General features: G+C 45.7%; 1 protein-coding gene across 4 annotated transcripts in view; it reads left to right on the top strand.

Moving 5' to 3' along the window:
• The window catches only part of SPEG (striated muscle enriched protein kinase), a 2620794-nt gene that overhangs the window by 1996019 nt on the left and 604499 nt on the right, over positions 1-20276 (top strand). For all 4 annotated transcript variants that reach the window (XM_069616880.1, XM_069616879.1, XM_069616881.1 and 1 more), the window contains one exon: positions 20034-20102. In XM_069616880.1, coding sequence (XP_069472981.1) covers positions 20034-20102 — 69 coding nt within the window. The remainder of the gene's footprint in view (positions 1-20033; positions 20103-20276) is intronic.

Raw genomic sequence — 20276 nt, 5'->3', positions numbered from 1 at the left:
ATCTGAGCGGGCCCCATCTTGTAAGAAAACTGGCACTGATCTGGCCCAATGCATGTGGTTCTTGAAGTAATATGATCTGGGGATTGTGTCTGCTAATGTATGCGGCTATTTTCCGGGCCTTAATTGGGTTGTTGAGGCCTCGAACGTTCCATGAAAGGAGTTTGATGGTAATACCCCTGTTAGCCTGCGCCATAGTTTTTTATAACCGAGATTATGTGTCTCAGGAAACAAAATGGAACTGTCACTATCTCCTCATCCGATGCAACGGGGCACTCTGCTTTTAAACCTTTACTGAACATTAACAAACTGTGCAATCCCATCCCACCCCCTCTGCACCATCATACCGACCTCAATGATGTGTCCCCAATCCAAAAAACTTGAACCCTTGTAACGTTTTAGAAATCTCCTGGGGGTAGCCATGTTGCTGTCACATGGCCACCTGCCCCGGGCTCACGACCCAAGTATCATGAGGTTGCACAGGGTCCCCGAAGGAACAAGAAGTATTACAATAGAACAAAAAAGGATATTGATGCATGTCAGCTCAGTCGGCTGGATCTAGTTTTTCTTCTCCGGGTAGCGGTCTGCCGTTCTTGTTTGGTCTCCTTCCCATGGGAGGAAGGGGTATGTTAGCCTCCACATATGACCTTGCGGCTGCTGGGGTCTCAAAGAAGAGGGCTCTGCCACCATGCTGAATTCTCATCTTTGCTGGGAATATTATTGCGTATTGGACTTGGCGCTCTTTTTTTTAACTGGATCGTACGATCTTCGGTTCGCTTGGACTCCCGCTGAAACATCGGGATATATGTGGATGCAGTTCTCTTCATAATGCAAAGTGCCGTGCTCCCTTGCCATCTTCAGGATCGTGTCTCTGTCTCTGTAATTGAGTAGGTGGGCAATTATTGTCCGGGGGGGCCCCGGTTTGGGCAGAGGGGCAAGTGTGCGGTGCGCTCTTTCTACAAGAAAGTGGGCTGAGAAGGCTTCAGGACCAAAGAGCGATTTAAGGAGCGCTTCCACTTGGGGATGCATTGGGCCCTTACCAAACTTTTCAGAAACTCCAACTATCCTTATGTTGTTTCTTCTGGATCTCGATTCAAGATCTTCGCATTTGTTTTGCATCTTGGAGTAGTTATATTTCAGATCTGCAATATCTCTGCCGTGTTCGGCGATGGTGTCGTCGTTGGAGCTGATTTGGCCCTCCGCCTCCGTTATTCGTGAGCTTTCTTTCTCCACCCTTGCTTTTAGGGATCCGATAGTGGCCACGATATCGTCAAGTTTGATGTTGACAGCTAGGAAGCCGTTGTGCACTATCGTAGTCAAACAGTCTTCCTTCTTGTTGCCGTCTGCTTCGGATTGTGGGTGGGGTGCAGTCAGTGGCTCCAAGGATGGTCCTGGTGTTTGGCTGTTAGTATAGGAGTCCATGGGGCCCTTCTTCCTTGCACCAGCCCCTTTCGACATCTTGTTGCCTGGAGATGATCGACTGCGAAAGCGCTGCTCTCCGCCTGTTTTCTTTTCCCTTCCGAAAGGTTATTGTCTAGTTGCTTCTCTTGTTTTTAGTTCTTGTTTTAGTGTGATAGTGGGCAGGTAGTTACTTCTCCACTGGTTTGCTCGAAATTAAGGGCATTGTACAGTTCAGCGGGTTTTGCCACTGTGATTGAGAGTGCCTCCGATCGTTGAGACTTTGTCTAGTATGTTGGCCACCGGGAAAGGACTTGCACACTCAGTCTTCGTGGTAAGCCCGTATGGGGCTGCTGTGCGCACTTCTGTACCGGGAAGCCTGTGTCCCCGTGTCCCACCAGCGTCACCCCAGAACAGCTTAGAAGCCCTTCGGATTCTGAGTTTTAGCACGCTGGATCTCACCACACAGACTTATATTGGGTCTTTGCTGCTCCTGATCAGTCCATGTAGTCAAATAGGATTTAGCGCAACCCTGGCGGTGATATCGGCGAGTTACTCGGGTAGACTGTGATCTCTCTCGTATCAATTCCTGCACCCTTTCAATCAGAGGGTCTGTGCAATTTATTGCATCAAGGGAGCGTGGCGTATCACTGGCCCTATTCTCCCCATGGTCTCAATTCCCCGACCTCAGGTTCCAGGGCGTCCGGTGTGGATCGGCTCCGCTTCAAGTGGCAGCAGACCTGGCCTTGTTATAATGGCCCGACCAGCCTTGGGGGATCCTACTGTGCGGATCTGCTCAGCTGATCCAGGAAATGCAAGTCTGTGTTCATAAAGTGGTCATTTGAGGGACCCGAGTTTAGGGTGTAGTAGCACTGGGCCTCACAATGGTAATTGCTGCAGGGTTGGCAGTTACACCGATATTGTCTGTGCAGGGGGCCGCCACACTGTCCAGATGCTGACTTGCTGCCGTAAGTATGAATGTTAACGCTGCCGTCCATCCCAGAGGGATCCTGTCCTCGCCGGGGCGTCACGCACTGTGTGTGAGGCAGCAGAGCGCCAGCCCAGGTGAGCCCAAGGAGCGAATGCTATAAATGACTGCCCCCGCCTCGTTGTGGCCCGCGGACCTGGTTGGTCAACGGCCCTGTGGATTAGATGGCGGGGGACCGCCGTAAGTCTGTGGGGGCGCGCGGTGTCTTACCTCCTCGTACTTCCGACCCCGCCCGAGGCCATCAGCAACCCGACGAACTCCGCCAGCGCCTGTGCCCAGGCGGGCGGGCTGCCGTTCGTGCCGTTGTACTGCACGGATGCTCCTAGGTTAGGGGGCACACCAGGGCCGGGGCGGACAGTCGCCCGACAAGCCCCCCAGGGCACACGAAAAACTCAGCTCGAGGTTGCGGGCTCCCCGCCGCCTTCACGGTCCCTGCAGCGGCGCGACCCGACAGGCACTCTGGGTCTCCACGCCGGCACGTGTGCAAGCGCCTCCACGCAGCAGCCTTCGCTTGGTATATCTCAGTGTTTGTTTCTCTGATCTTCCCCCAATTAACAGGGGTTGTGGAGCGGGATCCGGGCTACAGCTGACCTGGTTTGCATTCCAGACGGGGACCACCAAGCAGGGTTGTTACTGAAAAGGATTAATACGGGCCGGAGCACCAAATTCAGGCGGCCATTTTCTGATGTGTGCAACAGCGCCCCCCAAGGTAGAGTATTTTTTAAGGTTTTCATTTTTAAAAAAAAAACCTGTGTTACATACAAAGAGATCTTCAGTTCTCGGGATGCAGAAGCTTACTCCAGTAATACCTCAGAGAGATCGAAACAGTTCTCATTTTTCTTGGAAGACAAATTACTTCTAAATTCACATTTGGGGCACCCACCTCAGGGAATCTCAAGTGAAAGGCAAATGGTCTGTGCCAGAAATAAAGCATCATATGAACCTTCTTAAGTTGAGGGCAATAAGACGGACCCTACTCTTCTTCTTTTCAAATGTTCATCGTCAGGCAGTGAGAATTCTGACAGATATTGCCACTACAATTTTTTATATCAGAAGGAATACCCTCTCCTGCACTTTTAGTAGAGGTGGAAATGCTTTGAAAAAGAGCCCGCCACAACAGAATGTATCTACTACCTCAGATTTTCCCAGATGGTAAAAAACGGATTGTGTACACGATTAGCAGGGTCATAACCCCTTCCTCCAATGATAACTGAACTAGAACTCCGTAGACAAGGTCTTCCAAGAGTTGCAGGGAGACCACACATGGATCTGTTTGCAATTCACTAGAACCGCAAATACAGATCCCTTGCACGCAGTGTTTTTCAAAGAGGGCCCTTTGCAGAGGAATTTTCAATTAGAGTTATTTGCTTACACTTTTCCTCCAACCCCTCCCATAGCAGTAGTCCTGATCAAAATGCATTGACAGTCTTGTAAGACAATTTTAATAGCCCTGGCACAGGCCAGTCAGTTCTGGTTCTTCGATCATCTTTACTTGTTCGATCAGAACCTGATGATTCTGCAACCAGTCCCAGACCTGCTGGTCAGACCAACAGCAACATTTTTCATCTCTGAGGCAGAAAGGCATAGCTTCTGAATTTTCAGAATTTGTTATGCAGCATCCGATGGGATTCACCTCAGGAACCTGGTCTGGGACCCTTCTCATGTGACCAGGGGAAGGCAGGTGCTGCGGGTGGTGTACTGTGGGAGGATCACATGGGGGGGGAATCAAACTGTGAAGACTGGGAGAAGCCCCTTTTTAACTTTCACCATGACCCCGCCCTTCTGATGGCCTTTTGTCAACGGAAAACAATGTCAATGTTAAAGGTATTTGTACCCAACACCGTCACCACAGCAGTGGTCCTCAGGCTCTCTGGCAGATTTGATAAAGAAGGTGTGAAAAAAAGGGGGAGTGGGTGGGTTAGTAGGGTCTAGTGGGAATAGGAAGGTGAGAGTTGTGATGTCCTGTTGGCAGCTTCAGTTCGGTTTGCACTGTTTGCTGAGCTTAAGTGTGGTTTTTGGCTTGGTGCAGATTGCCATGTGCTGTTGTGTCAGGTTATGTGTTGTTAGTCTGTTGTTGCAATGTGTTGAAGTATGTGTGGATTGCTGTGCAGAGAAGTGGTTGTGTGAGCTTCTGTATGAGAAGCGTATGCATAAAGTTGAGGTTTTAGAATTAGGTTAGCAGGGTTTTGTTTTTCTCTTCTTACCTCTTTGTCTTTGTGTTTCTGCGCTCAACATCTATGATTATCCTGTGTGATTGGAATTGTTGTTTGGCCGCCTAGTTGGCAGGCATGTTGAGGATTGGTAGTATTTCTCTGTATTATTCAAGTGGTTTGTGTACCTGGCTGATGCGGGCGTGGTGTTCCCCCACCCTGGGGTTGGCGATGTTTGGGTTAGAGGATTCTGGTCCCTCCCTGCCCATCCTGTGTGGGGTCCTTACCTGCCTACATTTCCTCTGTGGGCTAGCAGTATGTGGACATGGGTGGTCGGCAGGGTCAGATTGGGACAAGAAATAGGCCCGGTCACCCAAAAAAAGTGGCCCACCCCTCGCCTCAAAAAAGTGGACCACCAGTCGCCTCACGACGCTTGACCTCTGATGACATCACCGGAAGTGATGTCATTTGACCCCATCCCAAAATGACATCCCGGGAAGCAATGAAACACACCCTTTCACCTCTTGACAAAACAGTAAGCTGTATTGTTCCTAAGTACACTAAAGTACTGTGAATCCAAGCAGATGTCCAAGGCCAAATGATAATATGTTATTGTATAGCACTTACGCTTAAGCTCTTTTTTATAGAACAAATTTGCATACAATATCACCCAACCTGTGTTGGTACTCATTTATCGACCTAAGAAGGATGAAAGGATTTTTGAAAAAAAAAAAAGATCTTTTTTTCAATTTTTTTTTTCTTCCCAACCGGCTCAGGCATGGCCAGAAACCGGCCCCCACAACCCAGGAATGATTTCACCACGGGTCGAAAGGCCGAGGGGCCAATCCAACCCTGGTGGTTAGGGAAGATTAAGTTAAGGGTCACGGGTTCCTCCCTGGGATTCTTGTTTCCCGCTGGGTCTATGCTTCCTAGTCATTTCCTTCTGGTTCTCAAAATGGTAGACAATGAGAAAAACACACCGAGATTTGAGATTCCTGGATAGTGGGAGAAAAGGCCTAGGTTTCACAAAAAGGTTGACAATGTGAATGTTAATGTTATCAAAGAGTGTTTATACAGCGCACTATCACCACCCGAGTGGTCACCTGGCACTCTGGCGAATCTTGTTAGTCGCTGCTGGATGATGGCTGCTCACTTCCTGCCTCCCCTGCTGACACCTGCAGACACGATTTGGAAGTGCCTCTTTATGAACTGCCATTTGCCTTAGGGCCCTTAGCCAAAAGGGGCTGACGAGCGAGGGCTGCCGCGGAAGGTTGTTCTAAATGGGTTTCATGGGCCAATCCAGAGTAGACAGTGCCTTGTAATCACGACGTGGACATGTGGGAGCAAGAGGGCCAATTGGATGAAGGGAGGGGAGAAGGTGGAAGGAGGGGAGCTGGAAGCTTACAATGAATGGGGAAAGAAAAAAACGTACAAAACGAAAACACGGCAGACACAATCAAAATTAAATTGTAAGCTCCTACTGGCAGTCTGTACTGGAGCGAAGAGCAAATGGGGCAGAGAAGTTCCTCCTGTATTTAAGGCGATCTGGTGCACGCAGTCTTTTTTTAAAAAAAAACATTATTTGGACACGTGGGAGAGAGAGAGCCAATGTGATGCAGGGAGGGAGGTAGGTGGAGGGAGGGGAGCTGCAAGCCCACAACGAATGGGGAACGAAAAACATACAATACGTCAACACAGACACAATCAAAACAAAATTTTAAGCACCTGCTGACAATCTGCACTGGAGCAAAAAGCAAATGGGGCAGAGAAACTCCTGCTCTGAGTATTTAAGGCGCTCTGGTGCACACAGTCTTTTTTAATAACATTATTTTGATACGTGGGAGAGAGAGGGCAGTGGGATGCAGGGAGGTAGATGGAGGGAGGGAAACTGGAAGGCTACAACTAATGGGGAAAGAAAAAGTTACAAATGAAAACACAGCCGACACAATCAAAACCTAATTGTAAGCACCTGTTGGCAATCTGCACTGGAGCGAAGAGCAAATGGGGCAGAGAAGCTCCTGCTGTGAATATTTAAGGCGCTCCGTGGACACAGTCTTTTTTTTAAAGAAAAAACATTATTTGGAGATGTGGGAGAGAGAGGGCAATGTGATGCAGGGAAGGAGGGAGTTTGGAGGGAGGGGAGCTGGAAGCCTACAACAAATGGGGAAAGAAAAACGTACAAAATGAAAACACGGCAGACACAATCTAAACAAAATTGTTAGCACCTGCTGTATTTAAGGCGATCTGGTGCATGCAGTATTTAAAAAAAAAACATTATTTGGACACGTGGGAGAGAGAGAGCCAATTGGGTACAGGGAGGGAAGAAGGTGGAGGGAGGAGAGCTGCAAGCCTACAACGAATGGGGAAAGAAAAATGTACAAAAATGTCAACACGGCAGACACAATCAAAATAAAATTGTAAGCACCTGCTGGCAATCTGCAATGGAGCGAATAACAAATGGGCTTGATAATATGAACTGAGACAGTACATAATTAGCGACCTATGCAGATGGATCAATGTGGACCGCTGAACAGTGAAGAAGTGACTGTCAACCTGTTTATTGCATTTTCTTTCCTCAATATTTAATCTGTTTCTGTTTTTGATATTATTTTGTAGCGGAGGACGGGTGGGATTAGTTTGGGTTCCTTAGGAAGGTGGGGCGGCCTTGGCCTAAATGTGGTGGGCATTGGGATTGCCTTTAAGGTTTATAGATACAGCAAGTTTCTGTTATTAGAAGGGGGTCCTCCGGCCTATGTATGGTTTTGTCATCTCTACTGAATTGTTCCTGCTCTTAAATTGGCTGTATATCTTTAATAAAAAAAGATTCAAATTAAAAAAATGAATGTACAACAAATACCCAAGAAAAGTCAAAAAGACAGATGAAGAACACAATGGCATTGCTACGGAAAGAAAAATACTACTATAATAGTCAGATGATCTTCATTTGCAGCTGACATCTTGGCTCCTCTGTAAAACAAAATGGCACAATCTATTGCCCACTCACCACAAAAAGGGAGTTAGTTCCACCCTCCTTACCCGAGCGAGCCCAGAATACATGCATCCCATGGATTTGTAATCCAGACCTTGCGAGCAGTTCACAACAATGACATACATCCCCATCGCCTGCCCCAAATCCTTCACTGTTTCTGTCTTTACTGTTCCAGCAGGGCCTTTTGGTGAGCCTCCCCAGTGCAGATGCAGAGTAGAGGTCAGGGAGCATCTGTCTGTGAGTGGAGAAAACCAAATTATCCTAAGAAGAACCACATGTCCCAGAATCCCTCAGGGACTATGACAAAGAAGAAGAGGGGCGAAGGGGCATGTAGAGCTAAAGGACAGTCAGGCAGGCCTAGCAGCCCTTGACAGGGTCAAGCAATTAGGATGAACCTGAAGCCAATTGACCCACCTGAGGGGCATAAAAGACTGCTGCAGGAAGGAGCAACAGAAAGAAGCTGGAGCAGGAGCTGGATGATCGACAGCAAAAGCAGAAGAAGAAGTAGAGTCTGGCAGTTCACTAGGGAGTGTGACCACAGAAGGGACGCTGAAGCGAAGGAAGAGCATATTTCTCCTGCAGGCTCTGAGTTGGTCCTGTGCTCACAAACCCTGTTTGGCTATGACTGCATTGGAAAAGACTGGAAGCAACTCGCATTCTTTCCAAGTGCACCAAATTGCTGTGAATGGAGAGCTGAAGCTGTGCATTTACCAGAGGCCTATGTGCAGAAGCAAGCTTAGGAAAGCTGGAGAAGGAGACTCTTCCTTATCGAAGCCGGATCGGAGACACCCATACGGTGGAGCTTGTGGGTCCCAAGTGAGCCTGAAGCAGTAGCAGAAGTCGAGACGTGGAAGCAGCCTGCAACCGTTGTGATTTCAGAACTGCTGAGTCAAGCTCTGTACTTCGAATCACTTAAAATGCCTTGCTGGTAACTGTAACCAGCATGGTTCACACTCGCGTAGAAGTGAAAGCGAGTGAAAATCGTTTGCAGTTGTGGGAAGTCCAGATTAAAAAAGGGAATTGTAGCCTGCACGTTTTCACCGTTAAGCAAAGTGCTTACGTAAGAAGAAATCTTTCCTTTTCCCATTGTTACACAATAGCCATCACTGGAGAGGTCGCGTGTCTCCAATTAAGTTGGACAACGTTATTGGTAATGGTTAATAATCTATTGTCGACTTTCCCGAAGTGTTACAAGATAATTTTATCAAAGGAAGGTTGCACATAAGATATTATGTTTCCCCATGCGTGTTAAAGCAGAATGCTGCCTGAACCAAAAGGGAGCGCAAGTTTAGGATCTACGTGATCCGACCGCGGCTGAATGTCCCGCGGCTGGAAAGTTTGCATGAGAAAGGTGCAAACTACCAAAAGTTTGCATCTTTCTCATACGAACACATGTACATACCCACACCCCCACCCACACCCACAACACACCCACAACACGCCCATGACACCCCCCACCACACCCTCAACACCCCCCCACCACACCGTCAACACCCCCCCTACACACACCCCCAACATAAAAAAGACCCACATACCTTCTTCTTCATGCTGGGTCCCTGCCGCGCCAGTTCCCTTTCACTTCCTTGATCGGGAATCGGCACTGTAGGGTCCTTTTTTTTTACAGAAGGCTGCAGGGGTTCCCCCCGCAACCCTCGCTCACTATACTGTAAAGTCGAGGGAGCGTTTATTTTTTTTTTACGGAAGGCTACGGGGGTGTCTCCCGCAACCCCCGCTCTCTATACTATGAAGTATAGTGAGCGGGCCAATGTGGGAGACACCCCTGCAGGCCTCATTTCTTTTTTTTTACAATGCTACCACCAAAGGATTGAACTTTTGGTGTTCAAACCTTTGGTGGTAACATTTTTAGAACATTTGGTTCATGCAAATCATTATATTCGGCAAAAAGGTACAAACCCCAAGTTTATAAGTCAAAGTTCTTCATAAAAAGAAGATTGTGTATACCTAAATCTGTTTCTGAAGGGAAACCTAAATCTTGTAACACCTAGAACAAACCTTTTAATAATTGCAGAAATTGTTGAAGTCCCAGAAAGAACACGCATTACCCAAGTCAGTAGACAGAGCCTTCTTAAGGTTAAACCAGCCAAATTAAGAACTGAACACTGTGGTTTTGAAGTTGTTGAAGCTGTTATAAACCCAAGGTCCTCTGATACAAGGGTGACAAGGTTATCCAATTTTGGAAGAGTGTCAGTACAGCTTTGGGGGTAACTACTAGAAACAGAAAGGTGTATCTAAAACTGGGGAAGGGAGTTGGGTGCTGTGAAGCTGAGACTGAGACTGGTGAAACAGAGAAAGAAACGCAGTCCCAGAGCTCAGACAGATTTTTTTGGTAGCTGCAAGACTGGAAGAAAAGGCAAAGAGGCTGCCCGCTCTTATAATGTAGAGAGAAGAGTGCCTTGCCAACCTGTAGAGGTCAAAGAGTCTTGTATGAAGTTGCCTAATACATTTTTAAAGCAAGTTGGAACAGAATCAGTGGAACTGTGGTTGTCTATAATTTAGTCTGAATATTTTCAGTTGAATGATGTCGAAGCAGTAGTAGACTGTGAGGTAAAGGAGCATGCTTTCACAGTACCATTTGTTGAAGGAAGTTGCTAAGGAAAAGCAACCTTCTTAGAAGAAGCATCCTGACAAATTGTATTCACAACGCTGCAGAGGTTACAGAAGAAGAATTGTCATTCAAGTGAAGTTTACTTTTGTTTTGACTTTTATCCATTTTATCTTGGAAGGAGGCTATCCAGGAATGCCATTGGTACTGTGATCTTTGTGGAACTTCAAAAGGGGATCCTTTCAACAACGGAAGAAGGAACTGTTACTGGTGGATTTTCATTTGGGTGATCTTTTGTTCTTTGGAACTTTGCACGAACTGATTCAGAACTTTATTTTTATTGCTTGGAAGAAATTGACTTTGGACATTCCTGGGGGAACAAAATCTAGACAAGTAAAAGTCATCCTAGACACTGGTTATTTGGTCATCTTTTATTTTTGTTGTTTATGCTTTGTTTTGATTGTTCTGTTGTTTAGAGGGAGGGCCAGTTGTGTTTATGCTAGGATTTTTTGCCTTAGATCCTATTCCCTGGTAGAATAGGCTTAGTTAGGCTTATTTGCACTTTTTCTTTGAAATAAAATGTCAAATATTGAGAAAACTACAAGCAGCTGTCTTCCTCGCATTACTGACCCCTCACATTGTCCATTTAGACCTTTTCAGGGAAAATGTTAACATTTTGTGCACAGAGATCGATATTATTCTTAAAACCCAATACAAGCAAATGGAAGATGTATCTGTGATAAATGGGAGGGTCTTCACCATTCTCTATCCTTCCTCACCAGATCTTATCGTAAGTGTTACTCTTATCCAGGTCTTCATTGTTGCAAGCCTATATCAAGGTTGATTTTGCAATGATCTGGAGGGACAGAAGAATTCCAGTGCAACCTTCTATTTTCCCAGAGAGGATAGTCAAACAATTTGTTAAAGGACTTTTTCACACACATAACCCAGCCTGAAAGATCTCTCCAACATTGGGGCTCAACTCTGTATTGCCGAAGCTAATGTGCCATCGTTTCAAACCCATGATACAGGCAAGGTATAAAGTACATTTCTTGCAAGAAAATCTTGTCAGTGGTTATTACATCAGCCTGAACCGTTGGAAAATCCAGGCTTTCGCAGTAAGTCCTAATCTTGGTTTAACAGACGCAAGGGGGTACTTTGTAAAAGGCCTAATTCTTACCTAATGTCCTTCAGACTTTCATCTGAACAAGTCTGTTGTCTTGCCTACATTTTTTGACAACGCCTCTACCGATCTGATAAGGCACTTTACAATTTGATCATGAAACATGCATTATTATTCTACTTATTCAAAAACAAACCTATGAAATATGTAAAAATATTGAATATCTTTTTGTAGTGTTATTGAAAAACATGCCATTTCGGGGGTGCTGAAGAACAGGCACAAGATGGTTGCCTTCTCCTGATCCCCTGTTACGACCGCCCATAACTTTTGAAATAGCTGAGACCTGTACCCTGTAAGAAACTTTGAGTCATGGCTAGAAGATCCCGTGGGCCCAGGGAGAAAGTTTGGCACAGATTGGCTCTCTGAAGCCAGATATGCGCGGAGTGGCATGCGATGCAGCGAGAAGCTCGAGCCTGGAGGAGGAGTGCTGCTGGGACGCTAGGAGAGAGTGACAGTGTGGCTGAGCTGGTAATGGCGAAAGCGCATGTCAGAACGCCCTCAGATCACAGAGTAAGATAAGCAGTGATATATTGTCACAGCGGGGCAGAAACTGATTGAAGCGGGTGCGGATTCGTAGAGCTTGTGGAGCGGGCCCTGGTCGCTACATGCCATGACAGTGTGCTCGCATCTGAGCGGGGTGGGCTTGTGAACCTAGCACTACCTGGCACTCGTGCCTGAGGTGCAAAGGAGACTTGCCACAACAACACGTTCAGCTGCACACGAGGGGGTGAGTGATCCCCCGTTCAGTGAGGTATGCTGCAAGTGCTGTGTGCCTGCTAGGAACGCTGGCGGGACATAGGGAAGATTGCTATGTACTCGTCTGGACCTCGCTGAGATCTGCGCTTTGTACACTTGATGTCTGCCTGAATAGTGGGATTGTGAGGGCTGGCAGAGACTACACATCCTGATATAACTCGTGGCACGATGTGGTGGTGCCAGCGCATGGGCTCCAGGACTGGGGGGTCAGCGGAGCCAGGATAGAGGCGTTTATAAAGGGATTAGCTTCATCATGATTACCTTGAACGGATCCTGCAATAACTGGACGGACATGGAGCACAGTGTTTGTTAAGCAGTATGATGACTGACACTCTTACCCGGATCGGAACCTTCAGCCCTCCCACGGTGCTGCTGCTGAGGAAGGCACAGTGCAGCTGGAGATAACTATTGCCAACAGTGAGCATGGGAGGGGGAGAGCCATGGCTGGCGGAGTGCCCCACCATACCAATTGAGGGCATGAGTAAGCGAGGGGCCCATCCGCATAATCCATTGGGGGCGTTGGTAGTCTGGAGCACACTGTAAAACGCTGGAACAGCAGCAAACAGTGAGTAGGGGTACGCTAGTCCTAATGCTGGTGGGAATACGTTGTGGGCTGGGTGGATTGAAAGCCCGGCCAGGCTGTGCCCTATCTGGAGGCCAGCCTCCAGGCAACAACCTGCCCACACAACTTTGCAGGACCACACTGATCTGCTCCCATGACAAAGGGTGGGGGCAATCAGAAGAAGCAGAACACCTTGGGGGCATTTACACACCACACTAGCAGATCCCGTACTGAAACCCCTCCGAGGCTAGTGCGCCGCCGGGTCGCCCCAAACTGAAGCATCTCATGGAGAGCTTGCAGGCAGGATTTGCTAGCATGACGGATAAATTGGACGGCATCAATGCCAAAATCGGCACCCTCAACATCAAAATGGATTAGATCCTCTACTCTATGCTCTTTCCGGCATGCCTGCGTATACAGCACTGGGACAAAGCTCTTTTCTTCACGATTCTGGAGGAAGCAGTGGGCTTCATTGAGGTGAACATACAGATCCAAGCCCAACGGACTGCCAACAGGGAGGCAGGAGTGGCAGCCTCTTCTAAATGATGATCAGACTGTGGCGACCTGGGGACTCTGGCTTTCTGGACTTAATAAGTACCTGTTGGAACGTGCAATTATTGTGATATCCATTCTGAGATGGTAATGATGTACAAGACTGATACGTTAGGTTGATATCTATGGTGGGCATTTTGTTTTATCGACCAATTATCCTGTATAAGGATGAGCGGGCTGGTATTGGGGTTTTTTGGAAGTAGAAGCAGTGTTTCCCTATGTAGGGATGCTGGCATAATGTTGGTGTTGATGTTGTGTTTAGGGTGTGGGATTAGGTCAGGGGCTGACTAGGGAGGTTGGGAGGGGCGGATGTTGGGGAAAGGTTATTTAAAAAGTGTTCTGACAGGCACAAAGTACAGAACATTGATGGTTGTAGATTGGTTTTGATGTAGTTCTGGATATTTGGAGTGGCTGCGCTATACATTCCTACCTTAGGCTTCAATGGGGACTGTTAACATTCTGAGCTGTTATGTGAGAGGGCTTGGGAATTACTCCAAAGCTATGAAAATAACGTCCCACATGAACCGACATAATGTGCATATACTGTTCTTGCAAGAAAACCATGCGCATGGGAATGTGAATACTAATTTTGCCCAGGGGTGGGTCGCCAATAGGTTTTACACACATTTTCTCGACACAGTCTAGGGGGATCCTGATCCTGATTCACAAGCGTGTCAAGTTGAGCTATTCCACTCACATTTTGACCCGGATGGTTGCTATGTTGTTGTACAATGTAAGCTGTTGGGTTAGGAAATGCTGTTGGCGATCTCGTATGGGCCTAATCTGGATGATCCGGAGTGCTACATAAATCTTGCAGATACCCTTATTTTTTTATTTTTTTATATTTAATTATGGGTTGAAACTAAATCAACCTTTAATTATTATACAAAGATATACATCAATATGCTTCATGCTTAACATTTCTAAAACCTTTTTAAACAAAACATGATAAGAAATTAGAAGAAAAAATAATATTCATAATACAGAAGCAAAAAGAAAAGAAAAAAAAATGAAAGAAAATAGCTGCTTCAAAAAGTATCTAAGTCCAATGCTTTGATAAAACCTGTAATAGCAACCATTGATGAGGTAGTACAGCCCGCTAGAAGAAAGGGTCTATATTACAGAATATCCCTCAACCAAGTACATTTCGTGGAATTTGTAATATTTCCTAAAATATATGACATGCAGATGAGAAAGGGGCCTACAAACAAGGACCCAATGTCGAAGTGTATCCATAACATTTGTGCAAAATCTGCAGCTACCTCGATCCAAAGGAATCAGACCAAATTGAACAAGAAGACTCTTAGTCCGTATTATGTTCCAACGAAAACGCAGGAAGCTTAGCCGAGCTACTCTATCCGGGTAAATACTAAGGAATGGTGCTAATGTACCCAGATCTTTATGTTCTCCATGCAAATGTTGAAGGGAGCTATAAGTATGTAGGGATTCCTGTGTTTTAATCCAATCCCAACGAAACAGTCTAGATTTTACTTTCATGGGGTTATTACAAAGTTCCTCAGTTGAACTGCCTATGCACAGTTCATAGATTGCTTTCAAATGCACATCTCCCTGACTAATGTAGATATTATTTAGATCTATGAATAGTGAGGTGGGCAAAGAAGCTTTCTTGCTAATTAGAATATCTTCCAGCATGCTCTGGTCTTAAGCGAAACTATACCCAACTTGTATCTTATTATTGATTGTGGAAGGGATTTTGGAGCTTGCATTACTCTTTTCCATATTTTGCCTTCTAAGAAAGGGAGTAATTCCAAGATCCTCAATGGGTACACCTCTACTCCATATAGCAATTTTGGGACTGCTTTAGCTTCATAGTATCGAACTGCTGGTTTAAGAGAGAATTTGCCAAATTTAGGGTCCAAAGCAGAAGCTCTAGTCGTAAACCAGGAAGATATGCTAGAGATACTAGGGCCCACATTCACCATGAATCCCAACTATGTAAGGGAATTTACCTTCATAATTTCTGTTTTATTAATATGCCATCTATGTTTAAATAATTTCCTTGATTTAGTTAACTGAATGATCTTGGTCTTTTCAGGGTTAACTGTCAAAGAAAGATCTTTCACATATTTCACAAAAGCATCAGTTAGTAATCTGCAAGCCAATTGCGGTCACGTCAAACAAAAGATAGTCGTCAGCGTATACCAGCCATTTAAATATGAGCCCAAATTGGGACAGACTAAACCTGCAGAAGATATGTGTTCGCCAACGTCTACTAGGTACATGTTAAAGAGCAAGTGTGTTAACATGCAGCCTTGTCGTACACCCTTGCCCACTGGAATACTTTCTGAAAGGGTCCCTAAATGATTCAGACAAACCCTTAATGATGTATCTGAGTATAGAGCCATTATAAGTCTCAGTAAACTCCTCAGTATTCCCCATAAAGCCAGTATCCACCAGAGCAGGCCCCTATCGACCGCGTCAAAGGCAGCGTTAAGGTCAAGAGAAGTCTCAAATACACTCTCATATGTTCCGTTCCATGCAAGGGACTGTAGACAATTCACTACAATGCCATTAAGAGAGGTGCCCATATTGCGCCTGAAACCAGTCTTCTATTATGACTTATCCCTTGACATCGATTATATGGTGGGGGATATGAACACAATAATGGACCTACACATGGACTGCACAGGGAAGACGCCCCAATTGCTCTCAAAAGCAGCAGGATGCATTCTAAACCAAATGGTTAGGCTGCTTCTTTGTGATATATGGCAGACTTTACACCCAGCGACATGGGGATTCTCTTATTGCTCATCGGTACATGATATGTCATCCAGAATTGACTTATTTTCAATCTTAGAGTGCCTGGTGGGACAAACAGTGGAAGCCGATATACTGCCATGTACCTACTTGGATCAAATGCTCTCCTTGGGATGGGGCAAGAAAAAGTGGGATCGGGCAGTGTGGCAGTTTAAGTCGTTGGCAGGACCTAGGGCCTCATCATAGCCTTAACGGTATCCTGGCGGTAATTGCGCTGGCATACCGCCAACGCTATAAGCGTTACCGCTACTCGGTCCTTCGCTATCAGCGCTGGATCCTGAATAGTGTTAAGGCAGTAATTCTCTAGGACTCTATGATGATTTTCGGCGCTATTACCACTGGCGGTAATAGTTCCAAAAACGGGCAGAAAGCTGAAGATTTACCTCCAGCTCAAAGCTGGAGGTACATTTCCAGCTTTCCACCAAAACTCGGGATTGGGTAGAGCGGTAATGTGGTGGTAATAGCATTACCGCTGCATTTTTGCCGCTCCGCCCAACCCCTGATTAGGCCCCTAGTGTTTAAAACGAGCATTGAGGATGGCAACCATACTTTCTTTCAAACTAATGATAACACAGTATCACAAGGCACTCTTTGGGAAATATTCAAGGTATTTATCAGGGGAATGGCTATGTCCAGGGAGTTTGGCGTGCTTAAGACTATACACAGAGATATAGCCCACAGTGTAGCTAAACTTAAAGCTCTAGAAAGCAAATATGCGATTACGCCCAACCATGCTACACTGGCAGACATTAAGATCCACCTGGAGACGTTTAAGCTCCATACAGATAGGAAGGTGAAATATTTTTGGCAGGACACTCTCCAAATTGATTCAGATGGAAAGGGGTCCGATTTATGCAGTTGGGGTGTGGGATGAACATCAGCAGATGCAATACAAGGTTTTTTTTTTATTAGGAGGGCCTACAGACCCGGTTGAAGACCATCCATATTTCTGTTCTCTCGGAAAGTGCCAAAGGGCAGATAAATATTCCCTTCACTTTGGAAGAAATCCTGCAGGTAGTTAGAGACATCCCGAAAAACAAGTTGCCACGTCCAGATGGACTAACTGCAGAATCTTAAATTGAATAAAGGGTTCTTTTAACTTCTTATCTATTAAATGTGTGGGAGGAATCAGTGCAGAAAGGGCATCTCATGAAGACGATTCGAGAAGCCACTATTATAGTACTGCTGAAACCTGGGAAGCCCAGTGATGAATGTGGCTCTTACTGGCCATTCTATCTCATGAATGTAGACACTAAGGTGTACGCTAAAATCATTGCTAATGGACTATTGCCCCTTATGCCCTATCTAATACACCAGGATCAGGCTGGCTTTATACCAGGAAGGTCTACGTCCATAAATCTCAAGTGGCTGTTTAATATGGACTGCATATCGCCAGCGGATCAATCAGTAGCTGTAGCATTGGACACACAAAAACCATTCAACATGGTATCCTGGACGTTTCTATTTGCAGTTCTGCGTAAATGTAATTTGGGAGAGCAACTAATCCAATATATTAAATTTCTGTACTCGCACCTGACTACCATTGTCCGATTTAACGCGGTACAATCTAAACCATTCGAGCTTAGTAGGGGTACACGTCAATGCTGCCCGCTATCGCCCATACTTTTTGCCTTAGCGATTGAGCCCATGTCGCATTTGATCAGACACTGCCATAGGAAGCAGGGCATTTCGGATAATGGGACAGCCAGAGATCATCTCGCTATATGCAGATGGCGTGTTGTTGTACGTCAGAGACCCCTACACTAACCTGGAGCCTATCATGGAGGACATTACTTGTATTGACCATTATTCCCGGATTCACTGTGTACTATGATAAATCGGAAGCATTCCCCTTGACTGATGCACAACCCAATATGGGGAGGATACCAGAGTCCTGATCTACAGGGGCAGAAGTACACTGATACACTGGCTGATAACTTTACCACTCATGCAACATATGTGCATACGAAAATGGATGAGTTGTTGCGGATGCCTATGCCGTTGGCTGGCCGGCTAGCACTAATTAATATGGTTGTATCTTTTTGTAAACGTGCCACTATGGCCATGGCAAGCATTTCTTTCAAGACCTACAAAGTGATATGTCTAGATTTGTATGGCACTCTGTGGCCGTTAGGAGAAATGGGAAGATATGGCGCGACCCTAAAATAAAGAGAGTTTACTAACCCGCATATGGAGGTCTACTGGCTGGCAGCCCAGGGGCAGTATGCAACCTATTGGTATGGGGTAGATGAGCTCCCACCACATGTCAAATTAGAAACGGCAGCTGCAGGGGATACAGACTTGAAATCGCTGATACACAACCTTCCAGGATGAGTGCCCATTTGATCCTATGCTGATAACACTATTAGCTTGGAGAGCCTTTTTTGCAAGAACGGACACGGACAACCCGTTCTACCGCTGGTTGCCGGGGAGTTCTTAACACTTCACACCTGGAGGGAAGGGCATAAGGACACACCCACAGTACTACTTCAGCTCTATAGATTGAGGGCTGCTCTACAGAAGCGATGGGAATGCAATCCGATAGGGCCGCCCGAGAATAAAGTGGTTGTCTTTATATCCAACTCCTTTGGTTGCCTGAAAATATAGCTACTCTTTATAAAGGAATATTAGAGGGCGCCCGGGGAGCGGAAGTTGGATATAACAGATGGACAGTGGAAGGCTCTGTGCTCGTTTACTAAATCAGTGTATATGAACATGAGGATAAAACGAATCCAATATGAAATCCTGCCTATGCTACACTACACACTGCTCCAGTTGGGGAACATGTACCCTGATCATGATGGATGCTGCCCAAGGTGTAAGTGCACAGATGCGGGATACGCACGTATGCTGTGGGCATGTCCGAAGCTTGCGCGTTTCTGGGAGCAAATCTTTGCAACACTTCCATAGTTGAGAGGCAGCTGGAGAAGTCACCTATGAGCATGTTATTTGGGGTGTGGGCGGAGGTCCCAGAGTGACGCTTTAGGTCTTTTTTTTATATTGGATGTATGGTAGACAAGCAATGTATCCTACTGAAATAGAAAGATCAGCAACCTCCAAATGAGCAAGACTGACTGAGGGAATTAACGTGGGTCAGTGATTATTCACCGGACTTATTAAAGGTTTTAAAAAAATAAAAACATGCCATTTCGGAGCAGTAACTGGCAAAATGAATTACAGCCCCCCTCACCTTTTACCAAAGGAAAGTTAGACTACCCAGTGAGAGAATCATAGCTCATTCTACATGGGCAATATCCGCAACAGCAGCAGTGCATGCGGTGTTCCCACATTAATATATCTGCAGGGCAGCTATGCTGGCTGTTCCCCATTCTTTCTCCAAGCATTACTGCCTGGACATTGCAACAGAAAGGGAAGCTAAGATCTGATACACAATGTTGAAGAGCCTTTCTACATAATGGGAGCCTCATTGCCCATCCTTTCTCCTTCTATTACTTGTGAACATGTGTTAGTAGGATACTACTTCTGTGTCTTTTAAAAGCATATGACTTACCTGTAACTGTTTTTACAAAACGTGGCATCTTTCTTCTAATGGGGCTCATGTATTAAAACTTATGCCACTCGTGTGCTTTCAAGAATACGAAGGTGGTCTCTACAGGTGGAGCTTAAGAACTGCCCACCTCATTATTGCAGGGTAAAAGGCCCAAAATAGGATGCTGTGAGGGTGGAGGTTGAATTTGTGTGAGGATGTATAAGCTCAGGGTTGCATCAACAAAGTCTATATATTCCACAGTTGAATGCTGTTAAGTTGTATAAGATGGAGGGATCAGCTTTTGTAATGCCCTTCCAAATAACATTGAAGTCATTTCATCTCATCTACTCCAAGGTCAGATTAAAACGTCATCTGTTTGCAAAGGAGTAAATGTTAGTGGCAACATATGCTTTCCTCTTTGCCTTTTCCTGCTATCTGTGATTCTTGTAACAGCAAGTTTTATGTGATTTTATGTATTGTATATGTATACTTGGCATTGATGTATCTAGCACAGTGAAGCTGATTTTGTTGCTGATTGTTGCACTTAATAAATATTTGTAATACTAGAATACAGAACGGCAAAACACAGATTGGGTAATTCTTATTTTTGTCAATTCTTTATTATAGACCTTAGCTAAAGGCAAAAGCATCAGCACGGATCACTTGAAGCTCTTCCTGTCTCGTAGGAAGTGGCAGGTACGTACTAACATTCCAAAATGTGCATTTCTACTGCAACATCAAACCAATCAATGGCTTACTTTTAAGTGGCAAGCTTAGAATGTGATTTGAGACAAGGGATGGAGCTGCTTTCCTTTCCTAGCCGGAGGAGGTATGCATGGGTGGATAGCAGGAGTTAGTAGGCCAGCTGAT

Source organism: Ambystoma mexicanum, chromosome 9, assembly GCF_040938575.1.
Source record: "Ambystoma mexicanum isolate Mex_15411 chromosome 9, UKY_AmexF1_1, whole genome shotgun sequence".
Classification (NCBI taxonomy): domain Eukaryota; kingdom Metazoa; phylum Chordata; class Amphibia; order Caudata; family Ambystomatidae; genus Ambystoma; species Ambystoma mexicanum.
This window is presented reverse-complemented; position numbering and strand designations above follow the sequence as displayed.